The sequence below is a fragment of the Bombina bombina genome, chromosome 9 (assembly GCF_027579735.1).
Source record: "Bombina bombina isolate aBomBom1 chromosome 9, aBomBom1.pri, whole genome shotgun sequence".
In the NCBI taxonomy this organism is placed as follows: Eukaryota; Metazoa; Chordata; class Amphibia; order Anura; family Bombinatoridae; genus Bombina; species Bombina bombina.
In genome coordinates this window covers 39,527,361-39,544,925 of record NC_069507.1, presented here as the reverse complement: position 1 = coordinate 39,544,925, position 17,565 = coordinate 39,527,361, and the positions used below count along the sequence as shown (strand labels likewise).

Genomic DNA, 17,565 nt, shown 5'->3' with positions numbered 1-17,565 from the left:
GTTATTTGCTCATCATCAGCTAAGGTAAGCAATTCTGGGTGATGACTTCAGAATGATTAGCAGATTTCCTTACTGATTACTTCACAAGCATGATTAGCCAGTGAATGACTCTAGAGTCATCTCATTAAAATATTTTGGCATGTGGGCAAACTTAAAGGGACATTAAACCCCAAATTTTTCTTTCATGATTCAGACAGGGAATACAATTTTAAACAACATTCCGATTTACTTCTATTATCAAATTTGCTTTATTCTTTAGATATCCTTTAAAGAAATAGCAGTGCACATGGGTGAGCCAATCACATGAGGCATCTATGTGCAGCCACCAATCAGAAGCTACTGAGCCTATCTAGATATGCTTTTCAGGAAAGAATATCAAGAGAATGAAGCAAATTAGATAATAGAAGTAAATTACAAAGTTGTTTAAAATGGTATTCTCTATCTGAATCATGAATGAAAAAATGTGGGTTTAATGTCCCTTTAAGGACGGCTTCTGATGACTAGTAGGATTACTTCAAAATGGACTCCAGGAAGATCATCCTTTTTGACTAGGGTAAAAGTGTCACTATGTCACTACTCACCATAGTATTGTTTGTTTTTTTCCTGCACCTGTAGCTATGTTTATAGCCATTCACTTATTTTAACCATTACAAGTGCGGGACGGTGAAGTTCGGCATCTTGCCACCATCTTGGAACATACGTATTCTCACACCCTGTGACAGACGTGCTGCACATTCACACATCAGTGACATTTTTGTCTTTTTGACAAGATGTATCCAGCACTTTAGTTTAATGTGCACTATACAGAACAGAAGTTTTGTATTGCTCTCTATTATTATTCAGTGTTTTTTTATAATTGTCATGTAACTTTTAAACTGTATAAAAAATGCAAAAATGTAAATCTTCTGCTCTCTAAAACAAAGTGCAGCTGTCAGAAACCTGTCACTGATCGGTGAATGGGCAGTGATTCTGTCACAGAGTGCGAGAATACTTGCGCTCCAAAATGGCAACGCCCAGTGTGAGGAGACAGAAAGCTTCAGCAACTGTCACAGTGAGGGGTTAAAACAAAAGACGCAGGAGGACAAACAATTACACAGTGTGTAGTACATCTGCTATTGCAGTTGTACCCGACGGCTTAATGTCCTTTTCAGCATATGAATTGCATTACCCCCACACCCAGGGCTGCCATATTGCCGATTTATGGGAGGACACTTATGAAAAATACAAATATCAGGGTTCTTATAATGGAACGTTAGTTAAACAAACACTGACATATGTAGTTTTCATGTGTCCTCCCTTAAAGCGGCAACCCACACCTCTTTTCTGTAATATTAGAAAATGTTTGGTTTTTCCCGTTATGTTCATTAGAATACTGCATTATTTCTCAACTGCAGTCCTCAAGTACCCCCAAACAGGCTAGGTTTTCATTATAGCTGAACCAGTGCACAGGTGAAATAATCAGCTGATGGGTGAGAGCAGGTTAGTAACCATGGTTACTGATCAGCTGATTACTTCACCTGTGCACTGGTACAGCTATAATGAAAACCTGGCCTGTTGGGGGTACTTGAGGGCCACGGTTGAGAAACACTGTAATACTTCATAAGTTTAACTCTGCTGCATATCTGTCCCTAATTGGTTTTTACAGAGGTGATGAACAGTACATGTTTTACTAACAACATGACATCCATAAGCCTTGTCTGCTCCAGAAATAGATATGAAATGGCTCCTCCAAATATAGAAAACAGTTGCGGATTTTTGTCATTAAAAAACAATTGCGAAAGAAGGTGTTAATGCATTCAGATAATGCTCACACTTTGCTTGTATTTACTGCAACTTTACAGAAAGGTTTTGTAATTACAAGGTGTTTTATGTCTCTTTAATACGGCTCTGGTGCAGAGAACTACATCTTACAAGTTATTCATGATTCAAGAAACAGACACAGGGGGCTTCCATTCTATGTAGTCTGTTGAAAAGTAAACCATGAAAGCCAATTGATTTAGTATTGATCTTTACTGCCTAATCTGCTTGAACACAGTTTTTTTTTAACTTAATCATTAATACCAATTCATGGCATGCGATTAACGATTTCCTAGTAAGTTGACTCATTTTCATTTTAACATTCAAACGTTGTGTTGCTATAGGTTAACATCAGTTAAGTGTAAACATCTAGCTATATTAAATATATCTAGCAGGGTTAGTCTTGAGAAGGCAACGGTAAAGAAAAATCAAAATTACATGAAAAGGGTTCAAATAAATAATTAAGGTATTTTGCAAACTGTTTTTTTTTATGTATAACTAAAAATATTTATGTAAAAATCTCAAGATGTTTATTGTCCATTTAACTGCAATAATAAATTAACATGTTTGTGATTTTATTAAACTTAGAGGGACATGAAACCCCCAAAAAATCTTTCATGATTCAGATAGAGAATACAATTTTAAACAACTTTCCAATTTACATCTATTATTTAATGTGCTTCCTTCTCTTGTTATCCTTGAAATGTTTATTTAGGCAAGCTCAGGAGCAGCAGAGAACCTAGGTTCTAGCTGTTGATTGGTGGCTGTATATATATATATATATATATATATATATATATATATAGCGATTGTGATTGGCTCATACGTGTTCAGTTAGAAACAATTAGTGCATTGCTGCTCCTTCAACAAATTATACCAAGAGAATGAAACAAATTAGATAATAAAAGTAAATTAGAAAGTTGTTTAAAATTATATTCTCTATCTGAATCATGAAAGAAAACATTTGAGTTTCATGTCCCTTTAAGTACACATTCATAATTTTTTTTTTTTTAAATTAAACAAAAAAAAACTTTATGCACAAAAACGTTGACATGAATATAAAAAAGCTATGCTTTTTCTCTTATGTTCGCCCTGCTTATGTAATATTAAAGATATTTAGGCATTTTCAGGTCACATATTAGTAAATATTATAATTTTATAGTTTTATAAAAAGTTAAAATAATAATTTTTAATGCACTCAAATTAAATACAGCCACCATAATGTTAATTTATGATTATAATGAAGTATTTGAAAATTATAAAATGAATCAAAATTATATAAAACTGCTAATTATTCACACATCATTAATTGATATTTGCCTAGATTACACGTGGAGTGCTATCATTAGCACAAGGAGCATAAACACAATCGCGAGAACACAGTGTTCTTTATGCTCAAATCCTATCCCAAGTGGCGCGCTGTTAAAACGGAATTGCAGTAATTTAGGCTCCCCATATGTTCTATGGCTAGCGTAGGGCGCATTTACCGCACAAACTTTTCATTTTCAAATGAAAATCAGCCAATAGAAAAAGCTTTCATTCTATTGGCTGATTTGAATTTGAATGCAAGGGTACCGCTATATGAAAGGGCACATTCAAAATTTGATGGCAGATTTAAATTGGAAAGGTATTTCAAATTGCATGCTCTATCCAAATGATAAAGGTTTAATTTTGACTTTACTGTCCCTTTAAAAACTGAAGAAAGGGTAACATTTTAGTAATAAGTGCTGCCATGTTGAAACCTAGGTTTCCTTTATTTAATCTTATCTGCTGAGGACAATATAGGGCTGATAGGGTTTGTAAACAATGACTGTGTACAATGATAAATTAACTATTTAGCAGGGTTTAAAGATAATTTAAAGGGCCATTATACAACAGATTTTTCTTTGCATAAATGTTTTGTAGATGATCCATTTGTATAGACCACCTGGGAGTGTTTTGTTAACAATGTTTAGTTTTGCTTATTTTTCAATAACATTGTGCAGATTTTCAGACTCCTAAGCAAGCCCTAAAGTGTCAGATGTATACATACGTTTACAGACTACAGCTTGCTTCTGTTGGTCTAATCTGTTTTTCATATGCAGGGAAGGGAGAGGGGGGGGGGGGTGTCTGCTCCCAGCCCCTTTCACTGGGTGTTCCAGCTAACCTCATCAACAGTGCTAAACTGGGAGCTTCTAAGTAAGTTTTTAAAAAGGTTTTATACTGGATTTTTAGATCACTATCTGTGCATATTATTCTTTATAGTAGTGTCTATTATATGCAGTTATTTGAAAATCGGTGTATACTGTCCTTTTAACAAAGCTATTTTGCACAAATATATTGTTTATCTGTTCATAATTATGCTCATCAGGAGAGATTAGAGGAAGGAAAGGTTTCAATATGGCGGCATCCATTGCTTCAAAAAGAAAACAAGGAAATTCCACAAGTAGATTTAAAGGGACACTCCGGTCAAATAAAATGTTCATGATTCAGATACAGCATGTAATTTTAAACAACTTTTTTATTTCCATTAAAAAAATGTGCACAGTCTTTTATATTTACACTTTTTGAATCACCAGCTCCTACTGAGCATGTGCAAGAATTCACTGACTATACGTATATGCATTTGTGATTGGCTGATTGCTATCACATTGTACAGGGGGAGTGGAAATATACATAACTTTGAAATTTGTTAGAAAAAATCTACTACTTATTTGAAATTCAGAGTAAATGCTATTGTATTGTATTGTTATCTTGCATTGGTTGATTATGCAAATCTACTGTGTTTACTGGTCCTTTAAATTACAGGAAAAGGGGACAAAGCATAGTGCAATGTTGCTATACTATGCAGGGTTATACATATTGTTCTCTGCAGCAAATGATAGCACAATAAGAAAATGCCTAATTGCATATTAATGTTGCTCTTTATGTTATGTCCCTTTAATACAAAATCAGAAGTAGATTATTTTTTTCTTTTACTTAAAAAATTATTCTTTATTTGATGATGTGACCATCTTATGATCTGCGTACTCTCTTTATTCCACAATTCAATAAAGTTCAGTTTTCTTGTAAATAAATAAGACATTTAATTGAAAGACTGTGTTTTGATAGTTTGAAAAGAAGACACTTTACTGTTTATTATGAAATTTCACTTTCCACTAAGCCACGTAAATAACAGCCATCCTCTGTTCCTTTAGATTCATTTTTACTTACATCCAATAATGTCAGAATTTTAATGTAAAGAATTGTATGGTAGTTTAGATGTGTTTTTGTTTTGTTTTTTTGGCTTATTTTCTAAGCCTCTCCAATAGATTTAAAGAGACACCAATTGAATTAGTCAAATTAGTTAACAATATAACAGGACAATCTAGTTAAAAAGAAAAAGAATCATAAAACATCTTGTAATTCTAAGACTTTTCTAAAGTCTCGTAACAAATTCATTCTAAAGTCTCGTAACAAATTCATTTACAAGACAAACATAAAAACTTTCAAAATATTTTAACTCCTTATTTGCTGTAATTGTTTTTCATAAGCCTAACTCCACTGGTATATTTAGGTTTTGTGCTGCCCTAGGCACTTCAAATCCTGCAAATCCCCCTCCCCCCTACAGGTTTTATGCCTTTTTTTGGCCACACATTTTTTTGTTCAGGGTATAGCATTACTTTTTTATTTCATGGCATTTGCAAAGTAAATGTTCCACCAGGGCTTGTGCACACATACAGTATGTGTGTGTATTTATATATATATATATATATATATATATATATATATATATATAGATAGATAGATAGATAGATAGATAGATAGATAGATAGATAGATAGATAGATAATGTACAGATGGCTAGTGCCATTTAAAGGGACAGTCTACACTAAAGTTGTTATTGTTTAAAAAGATAGATAACGCCTACCCATTCCCCAGCTTTGCACAACCAACATTGTTATATTAATATACTTAACATTTAAACCTCCAAATTTCTGCCTGTTTCTCAGCTACTATAGACAGCCTTCTAATCACATGCTTTTTTATTTGCTTTTCACAACAGGAGACAGCTAGTTCATGTGGGCCATATAGATAACACTGTGATCACACACAAGGAGTTATTGAAGATTTAGCACAACACAGTACTAAATGCAAGTCAATAGATAATAAATAAAAAGTCATGTGATCAGGGGGCAGTCTGAAGAGGCTTAAATACAAGGTAATCACAGAGGTAAAAAGTGTATTATTATAACTGTGTTGGTTGTGCAAAACTGGGGAATTGGTAATAAAGGGATTATCTATCTTTTCAAATAATAACAATTATATTGTAGACTGTCCCTTTAAGTCACGGGCCGCTCCCGACAGAGACTCAAAAAATGCTGCCTGACAATCTGCCGCCCTAGGTAAGTGCCTTTTTTGCCTAGGCCAGAATACACCCCTGCCTAGCGTCATCCACCACTTGCCTTATCTGGAGGAGCCAATCCAGGCGTATTAGTGGAGTAGACTCAATTAGTCACTTTATTTTCTTAGAAAAACTTGCATTGCTTTGAAGTATGTTATCTTATTACCTCCACTGATGTCAATAAGGGACATATATGTAGCAGGGTTAGACTTGTACAGTCTGCCTTATGCACATGCACATTTTCAGACTTAAACTTCAGGAAAATGGGGCAAAGTAAATAATTTAAGTATATTGTAAGGTTTTGCTTTTTTTACTACACATAAGTGTTTAAGCAGAAAATTTAAACATTTTGAGAAACAGGAGCTTCACACAACTTTCAAATGAAATTTTAAAGTGGTTTTCCCAGATCTTTATGGTTTATAATTAATTACAACCAGGGCTGGGGTTCTCATTAGGCAAATTAGGCAACTGGCTAAGGCACCTTGTCTCAAGGGAGTGTCTCCATGGCGGATTTGATACAATTTTAAAGAATGTTTTTATTCACCTTGGATTCTATGCTCTGTCTGCACCCCTCACTGCCCAGTAAAACCAGTTAGAAACATCCCTGAGGAATGTAGAGGTTCTTCTTAAAAAGAAATGTGCTTGTGCACTAGCAGTGGTGAGCCGACAATAGGAGTGATATCACTAGGGACCAAAGGGTTGAAAGTGGACTATCTAAGTATCCTGATCCTAGGGGTACAGCTTTTGTAAATCCACCCCTGACCACAGCCTTCAAATGCATGACTTCAGTAAACAGCCATTGTCCTATTAAAGGGACATCAATGGGACAGTATACACCAATTGTCATATAACTGCATGTAATAGACACTACTATAAAGAATAAGATGCACAGATAGTGATATAAAAATCCAGTATAAAACCATTTAAAAACTTACTTAGAAGCTCCCAGTAAAGCTCTGTTAAAACGATTAGCTAGAACACACACTGAAACTGGAAAATAGCAGACATTCCCCCCTCCCCCTTCCTCTGCATATGAAAAGACTCTTTACAAAAACAGGAGCAAGCTGGAGTAGGTATACGTCAGTATTCTCTAAAAACTTTAGGGCTTGGTTAGGAGTCTGAAAATCAGCGCAATGTTATTTAAAAATAAGCAAAACTATAAAAAATAAATAAAAAGCTGTATATGCTATATATATGGATCATCTACAAAACATTTATGCAAAGAAAAATTGAGTGTATAATGTCCCTTTAAACTTAAAGGGCCACTGTAAGTAAATATTTTCTATGCCTGTTACTAACTAACTACCCCAAATATGCTTTTTATCAATAGCATTTCATTAACATATCTCTACCGTATATCAGAAATCTTGTCTGCAAATTTAATTGTTTTCCAAACCCACTCCGTGGGTATCCTTTGCTCTGTACCAATCCGTTTACAATACCTAGGTTTCAAAATGGTACTTTAAACACAAAGTTATTGGTTTAAGTATTTTAAACATGCAGTGCTGAAAATAGTGGGCAGGATAACGTGACATCATCGGCGAATAAAAGATATAACTTTTAGAACGTTATGAAACTTCGTTTTGGAGAAAATATAGGTCAGGTTTTAATTAATGTTTATTAACTTTAATATGTTAGTTGTTTAGCTTAAGAATTATAACAGAAAGTAATCCTTTAACAATGAATACCCCATAAAATGCTTAAAAGGAGACTAAAGTCATCATTAAAATTTCATGATTTAAATAGAGCATGCAGTATTAAAGGGGCATTGCAATTTACTTCCATTATCAAATTGTTCAGTTTTTTTATATGCACACTTTCTATGGAGCCAGCTACTACTGAGCATGTGCAAAAGTTCACAGTGTATACGTATATGATTCTGTGATTGGCTGATGGCTCTCACATGATACAGACGCGGGCAAATTGAAATACATTTTGAAATTTGTCTTTCATCTGCAGGCTCAGCCCATTGTTATGGACATGCTCTGGATAACCAGAGGTGATAGGTTTAATGATCAAAACCAACTATTTCAAATACAACAATAGAAATGAAGGAACAATTTCCCATAATTTAATACTCTGCACGTATAACAAGAAATTTGGAACACATTACGGGGAAACACATTTTATTTCCCTTTAATTATGCAAAATGTAAAAACTTTGCAATGCACACTGCAAATCATACTGTTTCCATTCCTACAAGAGAGAATGGAGTGCACGCTGTGGAATACAGATCCCTGACACTCCTACATGCGACGCCCTGATTCTTTGATATATGCAGCAGCTCTTTTAAATCTTTTCCTAATTGGTCACAGAAAAGCAAGTAAGGTAAAACATTCAAGTGGCTTTTCAAGGGGTGCAGTTCATAGTTTATAACAAAATGACACTGCACTGCAGCAAATAATTCCTTATGCTTAAACTAAAAAATGACATTCAAAATCCCTTTAAAGGGACATTAAAAGCAACATATTTGTTTCATGATTCAGACAGAGCATGCAACGTTAAACAACTTTCCAGTTAACTAATTTGCTTTGTTCTTTTAGTATCCTTTGTTGAAAACCATACCTAGGTAGGCAGACAGCAGTAATGAAATACAGGCTGCTTGATGCTGATTGGTGACTGATGTATTTAGTTAGGTCCCTGTAGTGCATCGGGTGTTTATTTTATTTGTGCGTTTTAAATACGATTTACAACAACTAAAAGTATCCTAATAGGGAATAACTGTGTAGAAATAAAGAACAAATAACAATGTGCGCTCATTTAGATATCTCCACAAAGAATTCCTTGGACGCAGCAGATATTTTGTATGTTTTAGGATTGTCATGGATGATGATAAGTGGATAATGTCTGGAAATAGATTAAATTGTCAGCATATTTGTTACAAATAACAAATACTGGGCATGTCTGTTCATTCTAAACAAATTTGATGCGCTTGCCTAATATTCAACTTATTTTTTGTAAACAAATGTTAACTTTCAAGCATTCAAATTTTACATTCAGATGTCACATTGGAATATTTGAACTGTACATTTCAATTGTAATTCTAAAAAATAAATTACAATTATTTTGTTTATTTATTTTTGTCTTTGTACAATCAGCAAAAAATAAGAAAGTTGTTTCTAATCAGCTAGCTACAATATTTTGAAACTTTTTCATGTTTAGATATTTTCATTTGGAAAGCCCTCAAGCGCATTTTGTTTGTATGAAAGCTTTTATAGATTTTATAAAAGTAAACCTTGTACTCTATTTTAAAAAATGCAGAAAACGCCTTTTACTGAAGGAATAAGAGATGTGCATCAATCGCATGAGAATGCTTCATTTAGTGTATCAATAAAACTAAGTGCACTTTTTTTCTACAATCTAGCAGAAGACTGGATTATGAAGTATTCCTTAAATACTGCCCAACACCTGCTGCACCTCTGTTAATCCATCCACTGGTTACTCTCAAAAATAGTCTTAAAGGGACATAAAATCAAACTTTGAACTTTTACGATTCATATAGACCGTGCAAATTAGACATATGCGACGCAAAAAATGTGTTTCGTTTTCATTAGTTAAATAAATAATTTAATTTCGGCAAATTAGTTTAGTTAAGTTTAAAAAAATAAATTTGTTTCTTGAAATTAGTTTCGGATCCATTCTTTGTTCATATGCATTATTCTATTCTGAAGTTTAGAATAGAATAATGCATATGAATAAAGAATGGATCCAAAAAAACTAAAGGATCAGAAAAAACGATTGAATTTAACATAACTAATATGCCGGCGATTGCCGAAACAAAATGATCTAAAACCGCCGCAGCAGCCACCCACTTCGCCGACACTATTTAAAGCTATTAACCCCTAAACCGCCATCCCCCACATCGCCAACACTTCCTAAACCTATTAACCCCTAAACCGCACCCCCCCCACATCGACGACACTAAATAAAGATATTAACCCCCTAAAGTACCGTTCCCCAACATCGCCAACACTAACTAAACACTAAATAAACCTATTAACCCCTAAACTGCCGTTCCCAAACATCACCAACACTAACTAAACCTATTAACCCCTAAACCGCAGTTCCCCGTCATCGCCGTAACTAAATAAACCTATTAATCCCTAACCCGACGTTCCCAAACATCGCCAACACTAACTAAACTATTAACCCCTAAACCGCTGTTCCCAAACATCGCCGGCACTAACTTAACCTATTAACCCCTAAACCGCTGTTCCCAAACATCGCCAACCCTAACTAAACCTATTAACCCCTAAACCGCAGTTCCCCGACATTGCTGACCCTAACTTAACCTATTAGCCCCTAAACCGCCATTCCCAAACATTGCCAACCCTAACTAAACCTATTAAACCCTAAACCGCAGTTCCCCGACATCGCCAACACTAACTAAACCTATTAACCCCTAAACCACCACCCCCACATTGCAACAACCTAAATTAAACTATATTAACCCCTAAACCTAACACCCCTAACTTTAACATAATTAAAATAAACCTAAATTAAAGTTACAATTATTAACTAACTACCTAGTTAAAATAAATAAAAACTTACCTGTGACATAAAAATAAAACCTAAGCTTACACTAATAAAACCTAACATTACAAAAATAAAACACCTAACATTACAAAAAATAAAAAAACTGACATTGCAAAAAAAATTAAAACTACAATTACAAAAAATAAGAAACACTAAATTTACAACAAAAAAACTACCAATAAAAAAAAATAAGAAACAAAATTATCCTAAACAATAAAAATGATTCCTATTCTAATACCCCATTTAAAAACAAACAAAACAACCTATTATATAATAAACTACCAAGGGCCCTTAAAAAGGGCATTTTGTAGTGCTTCCCTTTTGTAGGGCATTGCCCTAAAGTTAACAGTTCTTTTGAAAAAAATAAAAACAAACACCCCCTAACATTATAGACCCCCCCCCAAACCCACAAAATAAAAATAAACCTAATCTACCCAGTGCCCTGAAAAGGGCATTTGTATAGGCATTGCCCTTAAAAGGGCATTCAGCTCTTTTTAGGCCCATTCAAAATAAAAAATGCCTAATCTAAAAAAAAAAAAATTAAAAAAAATCCCATTACAAAAAATAACAAACAAAATTATTTGGGAACTGCGGTTTTGGGGTTAATAGGTTTAGTTAGTGTCAGCAATGTTTGGGAACTGCGGTTTAGGGGTTTATAGGTTTGGTTAATGTCAGCGATGTCGGGGAATTGCGGTTTAGGGGTTAAAAAGTTTAGTTAGTGTTGGCGATGTTTGGGAACTGCGTTTTGGGGTTAATAGGTTTAGTTTGTGTCAGTGATGTTTGGGAAGTGCGGTTTAGGGGTTAATAGGTTTAGTTTGTGTCGGCGATGTCGGGGAACTGTAGTTTAGGGGTTAATTGGTTTAGTTTTAGCGATGTTTGGGAATGGCAGTTTAGGGGTTAATAGGTTTAGTTAGTGTCAGTAATGTCGGGTAACGGCGATTTAGGGGTTAATAGGATTATTTAATGATTTAGTTAGTGTCGGCGATGTCAGGGAACTGCGTTTTAGATTAGAACAATGAAAAATTCTGAATATGAATAAAGAATGGATCCGAAAATTCTGAAACTGATTTATTCATTATTCGGAATTTAGTTATGGTGCCGAATCGGAAATTCAGATGCATTCGAATCTCCAAATCGGCCAAAGTTCGGCGGAAATGTCTAGTGCAAATCTAAAACAAAAAAACAAAAAATCCAACTTACTTCTATTATCAAATCTACTTTGTTGTCTTTTTTATCATTATTTAAAATGCAAATAGGTAGGCTTAGGAACAGCAGGCTTAGGAACAGTAGTTTTAGGAAAAGTAGGCTTAGGAACAGTAGGCTTAGGAACAGTAGTTTTAGGAAAAGTAGGCTTAGGAACAGTAGGCTTAGGAACAGCAGGCTTAGGTACAGTAGACTTAGGAACAGCAGGCTTAGGAACAGTGTGCTTAGGAACAGCAGGCTTAGGAACAGTAGGCTTAGGAACAGCAGACTTAGGAACAGCAGGCTTAATAACAGCAGGCTTAGGAACAGTAGGCTTAGGAACAGCAGGCTTAGGAACAGTAGACTTAGGAACAGCAGGCTTAGGAACAGTAGCCTTAGGAACAGCAGGCTTAGGAACAGTAGGCTTAGGAACAGCAGGCTTAGGAACAGCAGGCTTAGGAACAGTAGGCTTAGGAACAGTGTGCTTAGGAACAGCAGGCTTAGGAACAGTAGGCTTAGGAACAGTGTGCTTAGGAACAGCAGGCTTAGGAACAGCAGGCTTAGGAACAGTAGGCTTAGGAACAGTGTGCTTAGGAACAGCAGGCTTAGGAACAGTAGGCTTAGGAACAGTGTGCTTAGGAACAGCAGGCTTAGGAACAGCAGGCTTAGGAACAGTAGGCTTAGGAACAGCAGACTTAGGAACAGTAGGCTTAGGAACAGCAGGCTTAGGAACAGTAGGCTTAGGAACAACAGGCTTAGGAACAGTAGGCTTAGGAACAGCAGGCTTAGGAACAGTAGCCTTAGGAACAGCAGGCTTAGGAACAGTAGCCTTAGGAACAGCAGGCTTAGGAACAGTAGGCTTAGGAACAGTAGGCTTAGGAACAGCAGGTGTGTGGAGTACTATATGGCAGCAGTTTTGCAAGAATGTTTTTTTAGCAAAGTTATACATTGTGCAAACACTCCGACCATTTAGTTTGCAAAAGCATTCTGCTACCATATACTGTTGCTCTCCAAGGGAACAGAGTGCATTTGATAATAGAAGTACAATAGGAACTTTTCTGCAATTGTATGCTCTATCTGAATCATGGATATCATGTCACTTTTAAAGGGACATTAAATACTAAATAAATGCTAGATAGAATGATGCATTCAAATAAAAGACTAGCCTGAAAATAACATGTAGATGTATTTTTTAAAGTTTAATTAGTTGTTTAAATATTAACAAAATAAGTGTAAAGTTTTAGTGTCTGTAAAACAATAGGAGCTGCCATGTTGTAACTTAGGTTACCTTCTGTGATGTGGCCAATTAAAGACAGTTATAAATAGGTCACTGAGTGTGCAGCCAATGGCTGTGTGGAATATAACCGTGTTCTGCACTTCCATTTCTAACAGGAACTGAGAAGCTCCCAAATTTAGAATGGAATTATAGGAAAAGGGGACAAAATAATTAATGAAAGTATTTAGCAGACTTTTTTTATACGTACAATTTATTATTTTATATTACCATCTCAAAGTGTTTAATGTCCTTTTAACATCTCCGCCTTTAACTGTTCCTCAGTATACATGAATCCTTTCTATATGTCTGCCATTGTATGCAATTATTCTCTCACTACGACCAAGATCTGTCTCTTTCAACTTTTTTCAATTCCTCCTCACATTCCCATGGGTGGATGAACTGTAAGGGGGCAGTAGGGTGTTTCATTTTTCATAAGATGTGGTTTTCATATGACTTTGCTTACGCCCCGAGTCTCAGTGATGTAAAACATATATATGCCAAATTTCAAGAAGATTGGATAATATTTAGGGGTTGCACACATTGATCACTTTTATCACAAACTAGTGACATTTCTAACATTGAAGTGCTTTACACTAATGGTCTTCTCGTATTTCTTTCATCTTTTGCAGGTAATTCAACTTTAAAATGGGAACCAAAAGAGGAATTTGGCTGCTAGAAAAGGTGCCTAGTGGTGAGTTTTTAGGAGCTCGGCTCCCTACAAAGGAACAAGTACTTTTAGTTTTTATTTACCATCACAAGGAAATTAAAGAAACACTTTCGGATGCTGCTAAATCTACCAGTACTAAACTACAGGAAGTGTGGAGGAAAGCAAATATCCCTGTTAAGACGGAGGAGAATATCCGTGCTGGTATACAGAAGCTGTACAACGAATACCAAAATCTGGGTAAAAAGAAATCGAGAAACACGGATAAAACAAATGTGAAACGGCAGATTTGGAAAGGTGATCTCGTCGAGTTATTTGACATTTCCCGGCAAAATGTGATGGACATGAATAGCGTATCACAAGAAGATAAATAATTTCTTAGGTCACAAAGAGAAGATCGTATGAGTTTGTCAATGAGTGGAGTAGACAAGGTTTTCACCTCGAAAATAAGAACTAAGTGTACAAAAGAAGAAAAAATAAAAGATTCATATAAGAATAAACATTACATTCAGGATCCCAGGGGCGCTGCATCAAGCAAGGTGGATGGCAAAAGCGATATATGCTCTTAAAATTGTCCTCTTCACTAAACAGTTGAATATTCCTCAACAACAATTGGAAGGAATGAAACGGGTTGCACATTTTGTCAGCCTCATATATGTTCGCTTTTGGCATGAGGCAATTGTAAGTCGATGGGCTCCGAAGAATGATTTGGATATGCTACAGCTTCTGAGCACTTACCCAGATGCAGACGTCAAAAAATGTGCTCTCACAGTTGCTAAGAGACACCTTTGGTATCTGTCAGAAACAAACGTAGGATTGGCTTTTTTGGACGACCGTATTACTCAGGCTGTTAAGGAAAATATGACTAAAAATTTAGAAACCAAACCTGCAAAGAAAACGGAAGTGAATTGATTAGAGGGTAAAAACATGGTTTTTGAAGGAAAAGACCTGAGCCATTTCGTTACTAATAAAACAAAGGCGGTCTTTGAATTGTTTGGGATCCACAACGTGACAGAATACTGCAGTGATTCTCTAAGAAGCCATGTGAACGCTCTTAAGGTTGTCAATGATACCGCAGAAAGAGGAATTGCTCTGATAAAAATGTATAACGAATCGGTCAGGGATGAACAACAAAAACAATTCTTGTTGGGGGTAGTCGAGCATCACAGAAAAGTCGTCACCAAGCGAACAAAACAAGGGATTGCATCGTTTAAAGTTGATTAATATAACACATGTTTTGCCTATCATATTACCTATTAATCTTAGTGTATAGTTTTAATAGTTTTTTAAGTTTTTGATTTCTAGTTTTCCCAATAAAGTAATTAACGTTGAAAAATCGTATTTTTTGCCTACTTTTACAAAACAGATCAAAGTGTGCAACCTCTAAATATTATCCAATCTTCTTGAAATGTAGCATATATATCTTTTGCATCACTGAGACTCGGGGCGTAAGCAAAGTCTGCAAAAATGTTACAGTTTATTTTTTGCCTTAGAAAATGAAACACCCTAGGGAGCAGTATATGATAGATGCAGGTAGCTGATCTCGAAGGGCTGATGATCTATAGCAGAGAAGGGAGTGTGAAGGGTTATTGTTGCAATAGAAGCTGATACGTAAAGGATACTTTTCTCTGACGGGGAGTACTGACCATTATACATTATGGTGCACGGTATTTAATGTATAATGATCAATAAGTACTGTTTTAAACCATTGCATCTCTACAATAACCTGTAATAGATTACAAGCCCTTACAGGTCATTTACGCTCTCTTTGGAGAAAGTGAAATTTAACACTTACGTAGAAGATATAATGTATGGATTGGTGTGATTTACTTTTCTATATATCTTACTATATCATGCCCTAACACTACCTATAGACAAAATCCCAGCCCTAATTCTATCCATTAGACATGTGCAATTTCTTTTCAGCCAAATGTTTTTTTCGGCCGAATTTTGGCTGATTTGGAAATTTGGATTCATCAACACCATAACTAAAATTAAAAAAAATCCCGAAAACAAATAAATAATTTTCCAAATTTTAGGTTCCATTCTTCATATTCATCATTCTAATCTAAGCCACCGCCCCCCCACATCGCCAACACAAAATAAACTTATTAACCTCTAAACTGTTGTCCCCCCACATCGCCAACACTAACTAAACCAATTAGCCCTTAACCCGCCGTCTCTCCACATAGCAAACACTAAATAAAACTATTAACCCCTAAACTGCCACCCCCACATCGCCAACACTAAATAAACCTATTAACCCCTAAACTGCTGCCCCCCCCCACATCGCAAACACTAAGGCCTAGATTTAGAGTTCGGCGGTAGCCGTCAAAACCAGCGTTAGAGGCTCCTAACGCGGGTTTTTTACGCACTCCGGTATTTAGAGTTTATTTACCGCGACTCAAAATACACCTAACGCTCAACTTTCTACCGCCACCTCAGACCCAGTAGTAAACATATACCGCACAAAAAAACATCCACGAATCACAAAACAAATATTACACAAAGTACACTTACACTCATACAAACACAACACTATCTTTATTTTTCGTATTTTTTATTTTTTCTTTAAAATACAAAGGATTAAAGTTGCGAGATCTCGGGTGTTTGAAAAAAATCCACACAAATCCATTTTCCCATTGACTTACATGGACATACGGGAAAAGACCCTCATATACCTACATCTAACGAATAACATTATCACAAACATACACTCATCGATGCATACAAACAATATACACCACATTACATACACAAAATATTTATTTATTACAAAAAGAACACGATTTAGCGACTTTTTCACACAAGCTCATGACGTCACTCACTTTACGAGGAAAACCAGTCTTAGAAAAAAAAATATAGAAATCTTTGGAGCCTCCATTGACTTCTATTGGGAAGACGTGCTCGTGCACGCGAAACCCTCATTTCCCTAACGCACGCAAATAGCGTAGACTGAAAAACTCCAAATACCAGCGCTAGAAAATACATGATTTCATGCGTTAGACCCAGCTATGATAAATAGATAAAGAAATGACTATTTCCCTATGGTGGACTTATGTTTTTTAATATTAAATATTCACCACACCATAAATATTTTTAACACTTTTAGATTACATCAACTACAAATCCCCATCACTAGTAACACATTATTATTTCAATAAAATTACATTTACAATTAAAATAAAAATCAATACACATTTCTGGATTCACAAACACTACACAATGGGAAACATCTCTCATTTACCTTTATTATTGCATTTCTGTTATTCAACTCATATGCTTGCAGCAACTGCATATCTACATAGGCTTAACACATGATCACTCATGGATGCACATACATTACTTTTAACATTCACTCATACATGTGCATTCAAATGATGGGGGAAAAACACATTACATTCTCTCTAGGAATCACAAAACACAACATATGGATTTTACTGTACTTTTAACATCATGATTCCATCACCAGAAACCATTAGGAATTACGTACAACACGAACATCATTACACCAGATTACAGATGTCACTTTATGGGAAGGAACAACAATGCCAGACCGCTATATACAAGTCAGCATATGTGGGACACAATCACAATATATACGTACATGTACATAACACGCATCACCCATCACGCAACCACAAAGCACACATTTAGATTTTATTCAGCACACAATAACAATGTAGCACAATACAACAACACAATGAGGATTTCACAACTACATAGGCAGGTTAATAATATCATGACG

At 35.4% G+C, this 17,565-nt stretch overlaps 1 protein-coding gene across 1 annotated transcript in view; it reads right to left on the bottom strand.

The window, feature by feature from the left end:
* The window catches only part of OPN4 (opsin 4), a 106,460-nt gene extending 92,881 nt beyond the window's left edge, over window positions 1-13,579 (bottom strand). Inside the window, exons 1-2 of the mRNA XM_053692864.1 lie at window positions 13,534-13,579; window positions 12,086-12,777 (exon numbers count right to left, since the gene is read on the bottom strand). Coding sequence (XP_053548839.1) covers window positions 12,086-12,777; window positions 13,534-13,579 — 738 coding nt within the window. The remainder of the gene's footprint in view (window positions 1-12,085; window positions 12,778-13,533) is intronic.
* Between the last annotated feature and the right edge of the window lie 3,986 nt (window positions 13,580-17,565).